The 18,780-nt window shown below is 52.6% G+C and overlaps 2 protein-coding genes across 5 annotated transcripts; both read left to right on the forward strand.

Moving 5' to 3' along the window:
* The first annotated feature begins 1,178 nt into the window (after nucleotides 1-1,178).
* LOC308561895 (ATP-binding cassette sub-family F member 2) lies at nucleotides 1,179-12,603 on the forward strand. Of its 4 annotated transcripts, none has more exons than XM_081147472.1 (15): nucleotides 1,179-1,240; nucleotides 1,911-2,112; nucleotides 3,536-3,748; nucleotides 4,218-4,400; nucleotides 4,492-4,663; nucleotides 5,891-5,986; nucleotides 6,756-6,858; nucleotides 8,242-8,337; nucleotides 8,510-8,629; nucleotides 8,711-8,800; nucleotides 9,138-9,248; nucleotides 9,684-9,746; nucleotides 9,936-10,064; nucleotides 11,111-11,314; nucleotides 12,023-12,603. In XM_081147472.1, the coding sequence occupies exons 2-15, from the start codon at nucleotides 1,953-1,955 to the stop codon at nucleotides 12,158-12,160; spliced, it is 1,878 nt and encodes a 625-aa protein (XP_081003598.1). In that variant the 5' UTR covers nucleotides 1,179-1,240; nucleotides 1,911-1,952; the 3' UTR covers nucleotides 12,161-12,603. The 4 variants fall into 4 exon arrangements, with proteins under 4 accessions (XP_081003598.1, XP_081003600.1, XP_081003601.1 ...); XM_081147474.1 differs by lacking the exon at nucleotides 1,179-1,240 and adding an exon at nucleotides 1,265-1,395; XM_081147475.1 differs by lacking the exon at nucleotides 1,179-1,240 and adding an exon at nucleotides 1,265-1,389.
* A 3,192-nt stretch (nucleotides 12,604-15,795) lies between these two features.
* H2BK1 (H2B.K variant histone 1) lies at nucleotides 15,796-18,123 on the forward strand (the record flags this gene model as incomplete). The annotated part of the gene is made up of 2 exons (XM_081147479.1): nucleotides 15,796-15,927; nucleotides 17,887-18,123. 2 exons carry the CDS (start codon nucleotides 15,796-15,798, stop codon nucleotides 18,121-18,123), a joined length of 369 nt encoding a protein of 122 aa, XP_081003605.1.
* Nucleotides 18,124-18,780: the final 657 nt, after the last annotated feature.

Consider the following 18,780-nt stretch of genomic DNA (forward strand, 5'->3'; position numbering starts at 1 on the left):
GCCTGTTTATTTTTCTAACGCTCCTTCTTAATTGTGAGCTCCCTGAGGTTAGGGAATGACTTGTTACCATTGCAACTCCAGCATCTCGCTCTGGGCCTAACGTATAGTGGGGGCTTCATTGGTGGAGGGTACTCTAGAAAAAGTTACTTCCAAAGGCATGAAGGTGTGAAATAGATGGATTATCTGAAATACGAGTAGTTAGATTCTACTCGAGCATCAAATTTGAGGAAGAAAACGAATCCTATGTGGGTGGAGGAGTGAGTTCATTTTTTCTAAGCTTCAGGAGGAGTAACAGCTTCCTTTTGCTTCCCTCCAGCTGTGGGAGGCGCTGCTGGTCAGGAGCAAGTTCACCGGGGTCTCAAAAATCCTGCCTTGCACTTGAGGATACAGATTTGGGATTTACAGCCTAAGCGATGAGAAACCTGTGAGAGATTTTAAACCGTGAGGCGCAAAGGAAAAGTCACTTGCAAGGGCACATGGCTAACTGATAATCAGGGTACACTCAGAAAAGGGGTCTTGTTGTTGTTTTACTTCAGGGCTCTTCCCACCAAACTTTACATGGTTTCGATGGAAACCTAACAATTCTGGAGCGGATAAGCGGCCAAGGATCAGGAACAACAATCAGCACCTTCTTCAAGTTTGGTTACAACTGGAGTAGCTTCCTAAATCTCGGTTTCCAGAAACGAGGACGCCTTTCTTTCGGGCGAGACTTCTTTCAGGTCCTCGCTCTCCCTCCACCTCCTTCCCCTTCCCTCCACTTCCCGGCCCATTGTTTCGACCCATCCCCGCCTGATGCGATCTGGGAAGTGTAGTCGCTCGCCCCGCCGTCCACACCGGTTAGGGAGGCCCTATAAACTCGGTACCTCCACGTAGCTCCACGGGTTCTCGAGCGGCGGGGGTACAGCCTGCAGGACCCAGCTCGCTAACCCGAGTGGCAACCTGGGACTTGCAGTTCCCACGGCCCGCCGCGCTTCTGCGACCAAGGGGCTCCGGGACTCTCAAGCCCGCGACCTGGCGCGTTGTAATGACGTCAGGGTCCCGCGAGGCCTCTGGGATACGCGGTAGTTCTCGAGGAGCGTTCTCCGCCTCGGCAACTGCGCCTCGAGGACTACGTTTCCCAGGAGTCTGAGCGGAAGCGCGCCGAGAGCCGCGCGGGCCCGTGATTGGCTGGCGAGCCGGCCGCACGCGGAGGAGCCCCAGGAGCAGCTCTGTTGCGACAGAGGCCGAGCGGCGAGGCCCAGTGAGTTGGGGGAAGGGGCGCTGGGGGGGAGGGTGCCGGCCAGCGATGGGGAAGGAGGACGAGAAGAGGGAGGACGGGCGGAGTCGGGATGGATGTTGGAGTCTTCGAGGGAGAAGAAAAGGCCAAGGGGGAGAAACTGACGGGCGGAGGTTGGGGTCCGTTCGGCGGGGGGGTGGGGGGGAGACCCCGAGGGGACTCACCGGTGTGTGTGGGGGGGGGGGGGACGGACGAGTGCGTCCCGGGGAGAAGCTGGGTCGCACGGCCAGGAGGTGTGGAGGGGACGACGGCGAGGAGGCCCGGGGCGGACGGGAGGCGGACGGCCGGAGCGCGGGGCGCCAAGTTGTGGGGAAACCGGAGACGGGACCTGTGCCCTCCGCCGGGGGGCAGAGCCCGGTCCCTATCTGGCGGCCCCGAAAGGAGGAGCGTTTCCAGAGCGAGGCAGGCGGTGGGGATTGGTGGACAAAGCCCGAGGGAAGGAGATGTTGAGATTAGAAGAGCGGCGGCGGATCGGCATTGGCTTGAGAGGCTGACAGAGTCGGGAGCGACCGGGCAGGGGCGGAGCTGGGGCTCGGAGGCCGGGTAGGAAAGCTCCCCGGAGGGATGGAGGAGGCCCCGGCACGCTCCCCAAGTTTATAAGACTTTGGGGGGCGGTGTGTTTGCCTTCCTTCAGGCTCCCCGAAAGAACAGTCACCCAGTGCCGTGGTTCGTCACCATGCCCTCCGACCTGGCCAAGAAGAAGGCAGCCAAAAAGAAGGAAGCGGCCAAAGCGCGACAGAGGCCCCGAAAGGGACACGAAGAGAACGGAGATGCTGCCACAGAACCACAGGTGGCAGAGGAGAAAAACGAGGAGGTCAATGGCCAAGAGACCACAGGTGACTTGAGGGAGAGGCGGGTTCCTGGGGCGGCTGCTACCCCTTAATGGACACACGCCCCTCCACACACCCCCCTTGGGGAGTCAGGACACTGTATCTGGTGCCACCAAACTTGTCATGAACCCAGACAGTGGAGTTGGAGGCTGTGGCATCCTGTTAACTGTTCAAGAAAACAACAGAGGGGTCTCACACACCCGGTGGCCAGCAGCTGCGCTGCCCGGTTGCTCTGTGGACTAGACTGTGAGGAGGGAGGGGGTCAGCTCCCTGCCCCTTTCTCAGTTTCCATTCCTACCCCGATGGTCCTTGTGCCAGGCCCTTTGCCACATGTTAGCCTTGTTCTCCCAGGGGGTAGTGACTGTACCATTAAGAAACTTATCAATTGTTTCATGGGTTTTTCCTGGGGAAGAGATGCATTTCTGTTATTTATAGTTTTAGAAGTATTTAGTGAGCACTTCTCCAGTGCTGGACACTGCTACGTACTGAGGTACTATAATAAACACAGTCTACCCGCTCGTAACTGCCAGTCTAGGTGGCGAAACGTGGCAGTGTATGATAAAGAATAGTCCAGGCCCTTGGCAGCCTGCTCCCAGCCTTCCCTGCCCCCTGAAGACTTCCCTAAACAGGCCTTCCACTCCATCCATACTATTATTATCCCTTGAATCGTCACCACGTTTCTTTCCTTTTACTCTCTAAGTTCTAATACCACGATTTTTATGCTAGTTACATTTGACATTTTTCTCAAAGCCTTTCCCAGTCAAACCTGACCTCAATATTTCCATTTGCTACACCCCTGTGCTATCTCATACTGTTACCTTTTTGTGTTTTATCTTCTGTTGTTCTGGGTTTTTTTCCATCTAAATTGTTTGGTCTTTGCCAGGACCATGTCTTGGATAATGCTATTTTGTATGACCAACCTTGCAGATAGTATGATAGAGATACTAAGTACATATTTGAAGAGGAGAGAATTACTAATGCAAATTATGACAGACAACTAGGAATTCAGGAAAAGGGGAGTTAAAATTGATTGAGAGGAGAGAGTTGAGTGGTAGGAATTGCCTCCAAAATAACGAGTTATGGGAGAAAGCTGGTGTATTAAAGTCAGGCCACGGGGACGTTTTATTCCTGGTCAGGGTAGTGGAGGGATAAGTTAGGAATGCAAGAGTGAACAAACAGGCTGAGTTGTGACCTCTAAAGGAGAGAGTTGGGGTTCCCTCTAGGCCCCCAGGAACCATGGTAAGCAGTATCCTCAGGCGGGAGGGGTGAGGTGGGTACTTTCTGGATGAAATGTCTGAACAGGGACTGGAAACCAGGGCCCTCAGGTTAAAAGTCTGATCTATATTGGAGCTACCTGGGCACTCTAGGCTATGCCTTTTTGTTTGAGAGCCAAGTCTCTTCCCAAACGGCTCTTCTTTTCTGTCCCCAGAAGTGGATTTGCTGTCCAAGGAGCTAGAGGACTTTGAGATGAAGAAAGCTGCTGCTCGAGCTGTCACTGGCGTCCTTGCCTCTCACCCCAACAGTACTGACGTTCACATTATCAACCTCTCCCTCACCTTTCATGGTCAGGAGCTGCTCAGTGACACCAAACTGGAATTAAACTCAGGCCGTCGTTACGGCCTCATTGGCTTAAATGGAATTGGTGAGGCCCTTGGGAGGTGAGGTGGGAGGTATCTCTCCTTGGCTCATCTGTCGCTCAGCAAGTATTTACCAGCAACAGCTGTGTACAAAGCAAGGTGTTTACAGGATGGGTGGGAGAGCAGATATGCCCAGGGAAAAGGAGGTAGCAATACAGAGCAGTATGTGGTAAGTACCCCATGACTAGTTACAGGCAGTAGGTGCTAGAGAGGTGGGCGGGAGGAGTGGGGCAGCGGTGTGAGGCCATTGTAGATGAACAGACTTCACAGAGGAGGGGGGAGACTGGAGGAGATTGGAGGAAAGGTGTGCTAAGAACGGGGAGGGGGTAATGGCAGGATTTGAATGAATGAAAGGAAGGAAGGTACTCAGAAAGTGGTGAGGTTGTGGCCTGGCTGGAGTGGAGGAACTGGTGTGGGGAGTGATGGGCCATGCTGTGCTGAGTGTCCCCTTCCCGTTCTTTGCCTGCCCCTCAGGAAAGTCCATGTTGCTCTCTGCCATTGGGAAACGTGAAGTGCCCATCCCTGAGCACATCGACATCTACCATCTGACTCGGGAGATGCCCCCTAGTGACAAGACACCCCTGCAGTGTGTGATGGAAGTGGACACAGAGCGGGCCATGCTGGAGAAGGAGGCTGAGCGGCTGGCTCACGAGGATGGTAGGGCTCCAGGCCTGAGCGTGGGAGTGGGAGTGGGGGGCTGCCCCCCAGGAAGGGCCCAGGGAACCTCATGGCTGTGCACTACCCACAGCTGAGTGTGAGAAGCTCATGGAGCTCTACGAGCGCCTGGAGGAGCTGGATGCCGACAAGGCGGAGATGAGGGCCTCTCGGATCTTGCACGGACTGGGTTTCACACCTGCCATGCAGCGCAAGAAACTAAAAGACTTCAGTGGGGGCTGGAGGATGAGGGTTGCCCTTGCCAGGTGAGTCCCCCCTCCTCCACCCTCTGTAGCTCCCCCCTCTCTCTCGGTTGGAAGCTCGCTGTAGTAGAAGTGTTTCGAACAGGGGCCAGTGGTCAGTAAGTGCCAAATAAGACGCAGACATCGCCGGCATGGAGGGTCAGTATGTGGGCTAAGGAGTGGGCTCCTAACTGAAGGGGTCGCCGTTGGGTTTCTGGCACAGTGTGTAGGAATCCTGGGACCAGCCCTAGGTAAAGGGTGGAACAGGTCTGTCTTTCTCCTCCTGACTCTCTTCTCACCCTTTTTGTGCTTCAGTCTTATTGTTTCTCTATAAGGAGAGAATGTTCCATAGCTGTTAAGATACCTGTTCTTCTCTCCCTTTTGTTTCTCTTTTTCCCCCTAACTTATTTATCCCCCTTTACCCTCTCCTACCTCCCCCACTCCCCTTTCCCTTTGGCAATCACCATACTGTTGTCTGTGTCTGTGAGTTGTTGTTTTCTTTGCTTAATCCCTTCCCCAAGGTCCATAACCATCATTCCTCCAGCAATCTCCCAAGAAAGTCCCTGGTTAAATAGGTGGTTCCTTAGCCAGGTGCACTGGTGAGCCTTGACACAGTGCCTCAGCAAGGCTGCCTGTGTGTGCCTTGAACATGAGCGCAGGGACTCCACATGCTGGAAGGATTAACCACTCAGGCTTGCCTAGAGAGCTTTCAAAAATACACATTTCCTAGCCTCTCCTTTGGATCTGTGCAGTCAGAACACTGGAGTTTGATGTCCAGAAATCTTATTTCTAAAAAGCTCCACAAATGTGAGAACCAGAGCGATCCCCTCGCTTCTCCTGTCTTGAGATTCCATCTAGGAAAAGAACATTCTCCCGACTCCTTGCTGGAGTCCAGCAACCCTGCCAGGTCAGTCTGACCTGAGTACCTTTTGCTGCAGCAATTTACTCTGTATCCTTTCTTCCTGATGGTCACCAGCCTCAGTGCAAAGACTTGCAGACTCATAAGGACTTTGCAGCCTCATCTCTAAAGCCCATCATCCCTCTGCTTCTCAAGCCTGTTTTCTGCCCTTTAATCTCTGCTCTTCAGCTCTCGTTTCTCTCCTAGATCTCCCTTTTCTCTGAGGTATAGAACCTAGAGTTGATTTCGGGACTCACGCCAGGCCTGGCCAGAATTGCAGGTAGCAGGCATGGCAGTCGCTTTCTGTGTAGCACCCGTTGGACTGAGGTGCTCTGTCCTCTGCTGTCCTTCAGAGCCCTCTTCATCCGGCCCTTCATGCTGCTCCTGGACGAGCCCACCAACCACCTGGACCTCGACGCTTGCGTGTGGTTGGAGGAGGAACTAAAGACGTAAGGGGGCAGGGCTGGGGGTTGGGAGTGGGCAGGTGCTGAGGAGGGAGTTGAGCAGAGTCCAGAGGAAATGGATGCCCAGAAACTGCCCTGATATTAGAGCAGTGAGCAAATGAGCTGAAGTGAGGCCATAGTGAAGGCCAGAGTGACAGAGCACCTTTAGGGCCAGCTTTTGTGTTTGATTGCTTTTCTTTAGTCTGAAATGTGTGGGTGTTTTTTTGTTGTTGTTAAAGGCTATTTAGCTGCATTTATAGACACAATTTAAAGGGAAACTTTCATCTAAGATCATGATGTAGTGACAGAGGGAAAATAGCCAATGTGGCAATGGTCCCTCTCAGGCTAAAGAGCCGAGTAGCCCGGGCCATTGTAGCAACTCTAAAGGAAGGTGTCAGCGGCCTCTGCGGTGATGCGGTGCCTTCTCTCAAAAAGAAGAGCTTGGTGGTTTTGACTGCCTGTTCCAGTTCCTCCCATCCACAGTTTAGACGCTTTCGTGGGTGGGTTTGTGCATATACACTTTTCGTTTCTACCGTCATTGGTACTCCCATCTCCGCTCCATTCTGTTGAAAATTAGAACATGGAGATGTTCTAATTTAAAATTAGAAGATGGGGGAAACTCAGACCATCTCACCCCACTTCAGAAGGCATCAGAGTGTCCTTGCTCAGGTGTAAGGATGAGAGAAGGTGAAGGTTTTTCTGGGCTGCCTCTCAGCTTACTGTTGTGGACTGGCTCAGTTGTGAACCCTCCCTGACTGGCTCTTTGGCTTTGCAGTTTTAAGCGCATCCTGGTCCTCGTCTCGCATTCCCAGGACTTTCTGAATGGTGTCTGCACCAACATCATTCACATGCACAACAGGAAACTGAAGTATTATACGGTGAGTGGGCCCCAGCTTCTCCACAGAAGCCTCTGTGCTTACCGATTCCCTGAAGTTCTCCTTTAAAAAAAAACACACCAAATTTAGCAGATTCTTTCTACCTATTGCTATAAAAAGATGTGGACAAGGAATCCTGCAGCCTATTTTAGTCCCAAAGTAATGGCTTTTGGGCCATAATCCTGGATTGGCAGGCTGTGCACAGGGTGTGTGTTTGCCTCGTGGCAAAGAGGTTGACTTTCCATGGTACCCAGGCTGCCTTCTACCTTCCTGAATGGCTGCTTCACCACTTCCTGACAGTCGGCACGTTTGCCCTCCTTCCTCAACAGTCTACTTTTGTGTCTTTCCATAGTCTCTGTTTCAAACAACATATCAAGTGAAGAATAGGAGTCCTCTTCATTCATAATTATACTTGCCGTGGGAGTACTAATAGTTTCTTAGATAGCCTTCCAAAATTCTCTGTGTACTTGCAAGCATTTGTGGAAAATTTCCTGTGTACATATCATAGTTATAATCCTAATAATCATTCTCTTCTGTAGGTTGCTTTTATTTTTTATTATTGTTATTTTTAAATATATTTGATTTCAGAGAGAGGAAGGGAGAGGGAGAGAGAGATAGAAACATCAGTGATGGGAGTTATTGATCGGCTGCCTCCTGCATGTCCCCCACTGGGGATCGAGCCTGCAACCTGGGCATGTGCCCTGACCAGGAATCAGACCTCAATCTCCTGGATCATAGGTCGATGCTCAACCACTGAGCCATACCAGCCGGGCTATAGGTTGCTTTTAAAACTTACTGTATATTGGACTGCTTTTCACATAGGTATATGTAAATCAGCCTCATTCATTTTGGTGGCTGCATGGTATTTTGTTGTGTGGGTGTCCTGTACCTTATTTGTCAGGCCCTTTTAGATGGATATTTAGGTTGAGCCCAGTATTTTGCAGATAGAAACCATGGCCGTCCAATTGTGCAGGGCTTGCCAGGTCCTAAATCTGATTGTCTAATGTCTTCCCTCCTGGGAACAGTTCTTGTCAACTGCAAGGGCTTCAGCCTGTAGGGGTGGGGAGTTTAGGGGTGCTCCTCGGAAGCTGCAAGCCTTGTGATATCTGTATGAGTGGTTTTCAGGGCTGTTTCCAATGCTGTGGTGTCTTTATGGCTAATGTGAGGGTCTGATCTGGAGCCCTGCTCTGGCTGAGCTAGCAGAGGCACACATTTTGAAAGATCCCAGATTCCAGGTCAGGATATGCTTTTTTAGTGCACTTCCCCTGTCCCTACTCACAGTCTTCTAGCCAGGGCCCAGTCACATGCTGTCCTGCACCCCCTAAATCCTGGGTGAGAGCCCAGGACCGAGGTCACACTGCCCCCTCACTGGTGTGTTTCCTGCAGGGTAATTATGACCAGTATGTGAAGACCCGGCTGGAGCTGGAGGAGAACCAGATGAAGAGGTTTCACTGGGAGCAAGATCAGATCGCGCACATGAAGGTAGGGCGGTTGTAGAGCGGAGCTCACATTCTCCAGGGGATGGGATGAGGGTTTCGGGGAGTTTGGGGTGCTGGAGGAGGTCAGGAGGAAGTGACCTATGTTCTTACCCTGCACTTAAGATGCATTGTTTGCCACCTGCCTATACTCCAAGCTCCTTTCTGGTCTCTTTCAGAACTACATCGCTAGGTTTGGTCATGGCAGTGCCAAGCTGGCCCGGCAGGCTCAGAGCAAGGAGAAGACGCTACAGAAAATGATGGCATCGGGACTGACAGAGCGGGTCGTGAGCGATAAGGTGGGGTCCGATTAGGTGGAGTGAGGTGTCATGAAGTGAAGTGAAGAACCTAACCTCATGAATGCCCTCTCCTCTTCCTAGACATTGTCATTTTATTTCCCACCATGTGGCAAGATCCCCCCACCGGTCATTATGGTGCAGAATGTGAGCTTCAAGTACACAAAAGATGGGGTGAGTCTCGTGTGTGGTTGGGAGGCTGGGGTTCATTTTACTAGGTGAGCGTCAACTGGCTGGTAGAGTCTCCTATTCTGTGCTGAGCATGTCTGAGTCCTGGGCTGTGGGGGATTTTCAGGTGTGGCAGCTGGGGTGCCTCATCCAGGGACTCAGTGGCCCCTCTTAAGTAGTTGGCAGGAAGAGTACTCAGCTGGGTCTATGGTGGGGCAGTGGACTAGAGTCTGCCATGAGAGTGCCACCCTTTCCACACTGCCACCTCCTCTGGGGTTGGTCTGTCAGCCAGATTGATCAGTACCCTGGCCTCACATCCCTCTCTCTCTCACACCCACCTCAGCCTTGCATCTACAATAATCTAGAATTTGGTATCGACCTTGACACACGAGTGGCTCTGGTAGGGCCCAATGGAGCAGGGAAGTCGACTCTTCTGAAGCTGCTAACTGGAGAGGTATGGCGCCAGGTGGGGTGGAACTTCTGGAGAGGGTGAGAGTGTCTAAGAGAGGACACGTGCATGTTTCTCAGTATTTCTTGTGTTTTCACTGAGAGTGTTTAGAATACAGGAACATCTGTGCATTTAGAGATATGATTTTATTTTAGAAAATGTGTGTGGTGGGTGTCCGAGTCCTTTGTTACACAGTATGGTGCTCACAATAGTGGACATTTAGTTACCACTGAGTGCTGAGAACATCTGCTTCAGTGTACCTTCCTAGTATTTTTCAGGGCTCTGAGTAGCTGTCTGAGGTGGTGATGTAGGTTCCCTGTAGGAAGTTGTATGAGTCTTGCTCAGTATGAACATGTTTGTTTCCCTACTGCCTGTGTCTGCTTCTGACCGGGTTTCCTTTTTTGTGTTCTTGTCTTTCCATTTACTACTCTTTCTTTCTAGCTACTACCCACAGATGGGATGATCCGGAAACACTCTCATGTCAAGATAGGGCGTTACCATCAGGTACGGGCCAGGGGTTGAGGTGGGGGCACTCCCCGGAGTGTGGGAACTGGGCTGCATGTGACCAAGTTGGCTCCTGCCTGCTTCTCCTTGAACAGGTGCCTGGGTGGAGGTAGTGAGTTACCTGGCGAGTAGCCCAGCAGGGTTCTTGGATGCCCCTCACACCCGGGTGGCTCCCTTTTTTCCTGGCAGCATTTACAAGAGCAGCTGGACCTGGACCTCTCGCCTCTGGAGTACATGATGAAGTGCTATCCCGAGATCAAGGAGAAGGAAGAGATGAGGAAGATCATCGGGCGATACGGCCTCACCGGGAAACAGCAGGTTAGTTAGTGGAGGGCGCGTGGGAAGAACCTGGAGAACTGGGAGACTGCTGGCTGGGCAGGGGACACTGTCCTGGCCACCCAGGTCTGGATGCTGCCCCAGAGTCTCCTGTGATTCCAGCCCCTGAGTGGGAGCCCATTGCCTTTCCTTTGCCCCAGGTTGTTAATGTAGTAGAGCAGTGATTTCCCACATTTTTCATTTCACGGTGCACAAACTAATTACTAAAATTCTGCGGCAACCAAAAAATATATTTTTTGCTACTCTGACAAAAAAAAGGTATTTTGATTCATTCACACTGGATGGTTGTTGTTGTGTTGGCTGTTGTCATTTTTTTACTTGGCAGTCTAAGGGAACAGAGGTCAGTGCCTTTGCCTTTGACTAAATGTAGTCAGGTATTGCATGTTTGAAAAATTTTGTGGCACACCTGTTGAACATCACTGTAGTAGAGCATTTAGGTCTCTCTATGAGGGAGGGGCAGGGACAGATGCCAGTCTCTGCCATGCCCTTGCTCCCTGACTAGCAGGAGAGCCTTTGTGCTTGAGGGCAAGGGAAACTAAACCTAGAAAACAAGTTCCTGGATTTAGGTCTGGACTAAGGGTGCACTGGATTGCTCAGAGTCATTAAGATTCATTCATTCTCTTGTTTATAGAGAGGAAGGGAGAGAAACAATTATGTGAGAGAGAAACATCGATCAGCTGCCTCCCACACGCAGCTGCCTCCTGACCGGGAATCGAACCTGCCACCTTTTGGTGTACAGGACGACATTCCAACCAACGGAGCCACCCAGCCAGGGCTGAATCATTAAGATTTAAGTGCTGAGAGCATGTGAGAGGCATGCCTTGGTAACGGCAGGAGCTTCCGGCTTCCAGATGAATTCCTTTCACACCGGAGAGACCGATGACTGTGTCGCTGCCTGATCTTGGGTCTTCCTGACCCCTGTTTTTATAAAATGGCAATAATATTAATGGAGGGGGAGAGGGAAAAGAGGAGTTGTGCTGTTTGGTGGGGGTAACACCGATTTACATAAATGTCACGGTTCTGCTCAGGTGAGCCCGATCCGGAACCTGTCTGATGGGCAGAAGTGCCGAGTGTGTCTGGCCTGGCTGGCCTGGCAGAACCCCCACATGCTCTTCTTGGATGAGCCCACCAATCACCTGGACATTGAGACCATCGATGCCCTGGCTGATGCCATCAATGAGTTCGAGGGTGGTATGATGCTGGTCAGCCATGATTTCAGACTCATCCAGCAGGTGAGGCTCCTGGCTCGCACGAGCCCTAGTAGGGGGCATATAGGGGAAGGTTGGGTGGAAGACAGTCATGACATGTAGGGGGCACTTAACGCAGTTTTTTATTGGATTTGGGGAAAGGGCTTGGGGCATAGACGGGGTGGTTTGGACCAGATCTTACGGCTCTTTGGGAAACTTAGAAAGCCCTAACGGAAACACTTCATTTATTCAGTAGTTTATTTGGGGATCTTAGCCTACTTGATACTGTTGGCCAGAATCCAGGAGGGAGGTGAATAGAGAACAGGGTGCTTTTCCACTGTCCCAAGATTCTTCAGGCTAGAAGTAGTATACTAAGGATTTTGATTAGACAGAGGGCTACCACCAGTCTTTGGTGGAAAAGCTGCTGGTCATTTCTCTGGAGCCTGGGGGAAGGTGGGGTGGAGCTGAGAGTGAAGCCTCTGAACAGATCTAGGCCCTGCTAGGGAACTGGAAATCGGGAGGACAGCGGGTCCCAGGTGGGGAGGCTCCAAACCTGTTAGTCACAGTACCCTTGGGTTAAGCCATTCCAAACATCGTAAGGCAGCGAAACCTACCCTGTGCTGGACATGAGGCTGGTGAAGGGTCTTGGGGAGGCTGTGGAGTCTTCTTCCTGGAACTCCCCAAGAACAGTCTCCTGGGCAGGGATGGGGAGAGTGCTGGCCAGGATTATTAAGTCTAGGATTTGCTTTCTAGGTAGCGCAAGAAATCTGGGTCTGTGAGAAGCAGACAATCACCAAGTGGCCTGGAGACATCCTGGCTTACAAGGAGCACCTCAAGTCCAAGCTGGTGGGCGAGGAGCCCCAGCTGACCAGGAGGACCCATAATGTGTGAGCCCCTGGGGCCACACCCTGCATTGCTGCAGTACCGCTCCCCAGCTCCTCCCCTGCCCCACCTGCCTTAGCTGCACTCTGTGATCCTAGCTACAGCTGGACAGTACCTGTCCGTATCCTGTCCTTCCAATTATTTTTGTCCATGTCTGGACTCCTCTGGCTGTTCCTGCTAGCCCTGAGTGATGCAGCCAGAGGTACCTGATGGTTAGCCCAAGGGCCCACACCCTGGTTGGCTTGTGAAGGAGCTTAGGATCCTGGTTTTCTGGGTTTCGGTGATGTTGGAGGAATACCCCCCAGCCCACCGCCCCTATTCCTTTCTGCTTCTGGTTTGGAGCTCTGGATCAGGGCTTTAGTCCTGATCGGTTTTTAAATAATTATTTAACTGTAACTTTTAGACCTGCGTGACATCTACAAAGCGTCCAATAAAGAAAGAAGAAGCCATGGCTCCTGCTTTTCTTCTCAGGTCTCTGGGCCCTTTGCTCCCCTCCTCCCTGCACTGCCAACATTTGTTTCCCCTCAGCAAGAGCTGGGGTGGATGTGGGTGGGATGGATGTGGTCTGAAGACTACTCCATAGGATCCAGAAGAACTCTCAGTCCCTTTTGCTGATTTGAAAATGTGCCTTTACTTAGGCGAGTGGTTCACAAACTTTAACATGTCAGAATTACCTGGAGGATGCATTAGCTCACAGGTTGCTCAGAGCTTTTGGTTCTGTAGGTCAGGGGTAAGACCAAGAAGCAGCATTTCTAACAGGTTCCCAGGTGATGCTGCTGCTGCTGCTGGCCAGGGGACCACACTGAGAAATAGCCTCCTGGAGCATGTTTCTCAGTGGTCTGAGGCTCTCCTGCCACGTGGGGCCTGTATCGCACACTTGGGATGCTTGCTGAAAATGCAGCTTCCTAGGCTCCAGACCTGGTGGGATGGGAGAGGTGCAGAAATGGTCAGGAGCTTGCTTTTTCACACCAAAAATTTCAAACCACTGTTTCTGGCCGTATACAGGAAGTTTTCTATTTCACCTGTCCACAGCCTTAATTTTTTTTTGCATCACCTAGCTTACTGCCAACCCAAGGCTCTGCGTAGCCTGTCTGAACCTGAATAGCACTCACCTTAGTGCCACCAGTGGTTGTCCTCATGACCTGGATTCCTCACTTCACCTCTGAAACCTTGGCAGCTATGTCTGTGGGAAAACACACAGCCACGATTTTTCAGTGCTCATTATAGTACATCTAAGGCTAAAAGAAAAGTCCCGGATGTCATCTAACCCCCTGCCGAGGAGCTCATGATCTAATGAGAAACCCTGCAACACAGGAGAGCAAGGTGGAGTAGGTCAGGTGCTAACTTGTGACTTAGGTAGTAGGACACACACACGGTTTAGAAGGGGGAATTTTCCAGGAAGGTGGGCAGGGCTTGGTGCTCTAACTTGAAAGATGAGAAGGGTCATCTCAGGTGGCCGTGAAGGCCTAGAGTGGCCTTGGGCAGAGGGACAGTGAGTATCAGGCAAGAAGCTGCAGCTGAACCCAAGGTGCCGAGGCCAGAGGAGGGGCTAGGACTCGTGCTCCGCATGCCAGCCCCAGGGGGACTGACTTTGCTGCTTTGTGCCCTAAGTGAGGCCTGGAGCCAAGTGGCCTGTCATTGTGTTCAGAGTCTCCAGAGACTTGGTTCAAGGGAGAATGGTATTGAGAGAGCTGTGGGGATGAGCTGTGTGGCTGGGAGCTGCTGCTACTTCAGGCGAGGATGGCTGGGCTATGTTGAGCTCCCCTCAAAGTCGTAGGGTCCCTGTGTAGTTGAGCTGCAAGGGGACAGGAGGCCTTCAGAACTGGAAGAAAGTCGGCTTGACCAAAAGAAAAGCCCGTCTCAAAAATACTATGAATGCTTTAAAAGCCCATAAAATAGGTATTTCTGCACATGCCTAAGATGAGCAGTGCCTTATTGTGGGTTAAGAATTGGCCTTGCCCGGCCGGGCGTGGCTCGGGTTGAGCATCGACCTAGGATCCAGGTGATCGGGCTTTCGAGGTCCGGTCAGGGCACATGCCCAGGTTGTGGGCTCGATCCCCAGTCGGGGACGTGCAGGAGGCGGCCCAATCAGTGACTCTCTCATCATTGATGTTTCTCTCCCTCTCCCTCTCTCTGAAATCAATAAAGATATATTTTTAAAAAATACAATTTAAAAAAAAAGAATTGGCCTTGTGGCTCTGGCTGAGCATCTACCTATGAACCAGGAGGTCAGGGTTCGATTCCCAGTCAGGGCACATGCCTGGGTTTCTGGCTCTGTCCCCAGCAGGGGGCGTGCAGGAGGCAGCCGGTCAATGACTCTCATCACTGATGTTTCTATCTCCCTCTCCCTAATCAAAAACAGTTAAAAAAAAAATATATATATATATATATGTATATATCTCTTAAAAAAAAATTAGCCACCTGGTCCTCTCAAACCTCAGCATGTAAGATGGAGCTGGGAGCTGGACCTGAGTGAGGGGTGAGCCTGGCGCGGGGATACTTGCTCAGGCTTGTTTTACCCACGGACAGGTGATGCTCGTCTTCGCTGTCCTCCCACCTCTTCCTGATTTGGAAAATCTTTTCCCCAGCCTGAGCTGCTCCTGCGGCCTCAGGTTCCTTTAATCACAGCATTGAAAGTGAGAAGCAGCTCCCCATTTAAAAGCCCCCCCCCCCCGCACTTCCGTGGGCAGCCGACTTCCACGGGAGCCCCGCGCCATGTGCTTAGGGAAGCGGCTCTCCCTGCTCCCCGGGCGGCCCCTCCCAGCTGTGGCTCCCGCTGCATCCGAGCCCCGTCTGGCCTCACTGCGCCCCGCACACATTAATTCCACTCCCCTTCTCACATGTTTTCCACCGTTTCTTTCTCCCATTCTTCCCAATTGCTTTCCCCTGCCTTCTCCCCAGCTGAATTGTACTCACCCTACAAGACCAGCTGCAAGTCCCCGTTGGTTCCTCCTCTGGCTACTGCAGCCTGAACTGTGTTTTCTGAACTCTGTCCCCGCCACGCACTCGAGCCCTCCCACTCGTGCTCGATTGTTCCCTGTGCACCAGTCCTGCGGCCTCCCCTGCATCATGGGGCTCTGTGGGGAGCGGGCCTGTGTCCCTTCCGACTCTCCCCAGCGCCGCCCCGTGGCAAGCCCAGCGGGTGCCGGCCGTTTGGTGGTGTGTGAACCCTAAGAGGAGTGGGCCGTTGGGGGATGAGCGGCTGGAGACAGGACAGGAAATCACGGGGGAGAGGAGAGCAATTGTCTCAAGATTAATCCAGCCTAGCCGACTCGGCCCAGTGGTTAGAACGCGGGCCTGCGGGCTGAAGGTCTCAGGTTCTGGTCAAGGGCTTGTGCCTGGGCTGCAGGTTGGATCCCGGGCCCTGGTAACAGGGCAAATGCGGGAGGCAACCAATCGATGTGTCTCTCTCACATCGATGTCTCTCTCTGTGTCCCCCCCCCACTCTAAAAAAATCAATGGAAAAAATATCCTCAGGTGGGGATTAACAACAACAAAAAAAGATTAACCTAGAGCGTGTTCTGGATGGGGTTGGGCCCAGCCCCTCCCCTTCGTCTCAGGTGCTGGCCCCCAGCCCCACCTGGCCGGCTGCTGCTAACTTCATAAAAAGTAGCCCCGAGGGGCGGGAGGCGGCTGTACCCAGAATGAGCACGGAGCATGGGCCTCAGCGGCAGTCCAGGGGCCGAAAGGGCCGCAGTTCTGGGAAAAAGAAGTCCAGGAAGCACAACCGGCGCAAAGAAACCTACTCGATGTACATCTACAAGGTGCTGAAGCAGGTGAGAGCCGGGAGCTAGCGCGTGTGTGTAGAATGTACTGGCCAAGAGCCTTGGAAGGGCGCTGGGCAGACTCGGGACTCGGTTGCGTCCGGCCCTGAGGTGAGTGGCCTCACGCACACCCGGCCCCTCTAGAGGCGGCTGAACTTAGTCTCGGAGGTGCCAGCCCCTCTCAGTATCTGTCGTGCGCCCGTAGGGTGCAGGGGCCATTTAAGGCACGCTCCCCACCACAGCCGGAAGCTTACAGGGCTTTGGGACAGACAAGGCGATTACGGGGAATGTCAGGTGGCCCACACGAGAAAGTCTGGGCTGGGGGTGACGGCTCGGGCGCCAGACCCGTTACGGTGCCAACAGGAAGTTCCAGTTAGTGCCAGCTCAAGCAAGGAGCACTTCAGGTGGACTCAAGTCTTGGGAAGGCCTTCCAGACGAGTGGCACTCAGTCTTTGAGGGCCTAAGGGGTTGGTGTACCTGACAGAGGGGGACCTGAGGTCCTTACAGGCTCAGTGGGTTGACTGAGTCACGGGACCTGGCAGCGGCAGCTCTGGCCAAGCCCCTTGAATGCTCCCTGCTGGTCCCGCCCCGACCCACAGGCGTCCTCTCTGTTCACGCAGCCCGCCAGCGCCCCTCTGTGAAGCACCTGCTCCTGGGGCTGGCACGCTGGGGGCACCAATGGGTACCCAACAGCCAGTGTGTCCGGAGGACCCCAGGCAGCCTGGCCTTTAAGCCGCTGCCTGCTGGGCAGAGCTAGGGCCAGGAGGAGGTGGGACGGTTCTGCGGCCTGCCCGGGCCTCTCCAGTCTGCCTGAGGTTCTTGCCCAGGGGTGGAGCCTGTCCCCAGTCTGAATGCCGTTAGCAGTTTTAGTGGCCTGACAAGCTGGGTCCCCCAAAGGGCAGCACCAGAGGACAGACTCCAGTGTCCTGAAGAAAGTGTGGGTTTCGGGGGGAGGCTGGGAGGCGGATATTAGTGAGCCCTCCAGCTTAGCCTAACAGGCTTGAAACCTGTGAGGGAAGGACTGGGCCAGGAATGGCCCTGCCGAGAGCTGCTGAGCCAGGTACCCGCACTCCGCAAAGCCCTTCTGAGGGGAATGGGATGGGATGATGACACTGGGGGGTGAGGGTTTCCTGTTGCCAGTGGTGACCAGAGGCGTCTAGTTCTGTTTCCAGCGTCGGCTCGATGTATGTCATTGGGGAGTCACCCCCACTTTACAGAGAAACAGTGTCTGCCTGCTCACAGTTTAGGATCGTATCAGGTCCCCACCATTTGTCTTACTAGGGATCACCTAGTGCAAAATCTTGTGTGACAGGAGAGGAAACTGAGGCTGAGGAAAGAGCCTTATTCCAGGTGCTGTGGTAGAGTGAGCCCCAGTCCAGCCGCAGAACCCGGGTCTCCTAACGCCTCTCATCTGGTGCTGAGATCGGGTCGTAGAGGTGTGCTCTCTGGCAGGTAATTTGGGAACAATCTACCAAGTTAAGCATACACACCCTTTGACCTGGCTGTTCCACCTCTAGGAATAACCTTCCTCAGGCTTGTACAGCGTCCAAAGATGCATATTTACTATAACACAATCTAATAGCAAGAAAATAACCCCCCTTAAGTGCCCATTAAGAGAGGAATAGAGATATAAGTTATGATTCCTCCACACTATGAAACACTATGCAAAAAACAAAACAGAACTATGTAAATGCATTCAATGGAAAAAACAAAATGCTGTGTAACTGATTCCAATTCGTCAAAGATAGATGCTGACGTGCTCATACAGAACTGGATAGTGTTAGCTCTTGCGGCTGGGAGAAAGTTTCTTTTTAACTTGGATACAGTGATATAAAAACAAACCTCTATTTCCATGTCTCTTGGCCTCTGGGAAGAGGCTGGTGAGGTGGCCTTACAGTCCCGCGTCCCCAACCTGGGGCTGGGGTGTCAGGCAGAGACTCCTCGTTAAAAGCGGTCCTACCGTCTCTGCAGGTGCACCCTGACATCGGCATCTCTTCCAAGGCCATGAGCATCATGAACTCATTTGTGAACGACGTGTTTGAGCGGCTGGCCGGCGAGGCCGCCCGGCTGGCCCAATACTCAGGCCGAACCACACTGACATCCCGGGAAGTCCAGACGGCCGTGCGCCTGCTGCTGCCTGGGGAGCTGGCCAAGCATGCTGTGTCCGAGGGCACCAAGGCTGTCACCAAGTACACCAGCTCCAAGTGACCTGGGTCCTAAGCTACATAAAGGGTGATAAAGGGTGAACTGCTTCTGTGTACTGTGGTGATTTAAAAAATGGACATGTGAAGGTGAGGTCTGATTTGGGACAAGGGTATTATCATTTTTTTCACCCCTCTTTTTTTTTTTTTAATATGTTTTGATTGATTTTAGAGAGAGAGAAAGGGAGAGAGAGAGAAATATTGATCGGTTGCCCAAAACCTGGGCATGTGCCCTGAGCGGGAAATCAACCGGCAACCTCTCAGTGCACAGAACGACATTCAGCTGATGATGCCACCAGCCAGGGCAGGTATTGTCACTTTTTATGGCCACCGAGATGGAATAATAACCCTTACTCATACTTTTTTTGAAAACTGCTTTCTGGGTGTGCCCCATGAGCACATGTGATGAATGTTCTAATAGGTAGTGAGCTGACAGGACCTGGGGCTGGATTCGGATCCGCTGCCTGCTGCCAGCTGTTTCCATCACGCCCTCTCTGGGCCTGAAATTCCTCCTGTTACTCCTTCAAACCATGTTTTGTGATGCCATTTCTGGCAAATTATCACTTTTGTCCTGCGCTAGGCACAGGGGTCTACACACTTCAAAATATAAAACGGAAGGCCCGCACTAGTTTCCAAACAGCCTTCTGGGGTCTGTAAGAGGCTT

Source organism: Miniopterus schreibersii, assembly GCF_964146895.1.
Source record: "Miniopterus schreibersii genome assembly, chromosome: 9".
NCBI classification, from domain to species: Eukaryota; Metazoa; Chordata; class Mammalia; order Chiroptera; family Miniopteridae; genus Miniopterus; species Miniopterus schreibersii.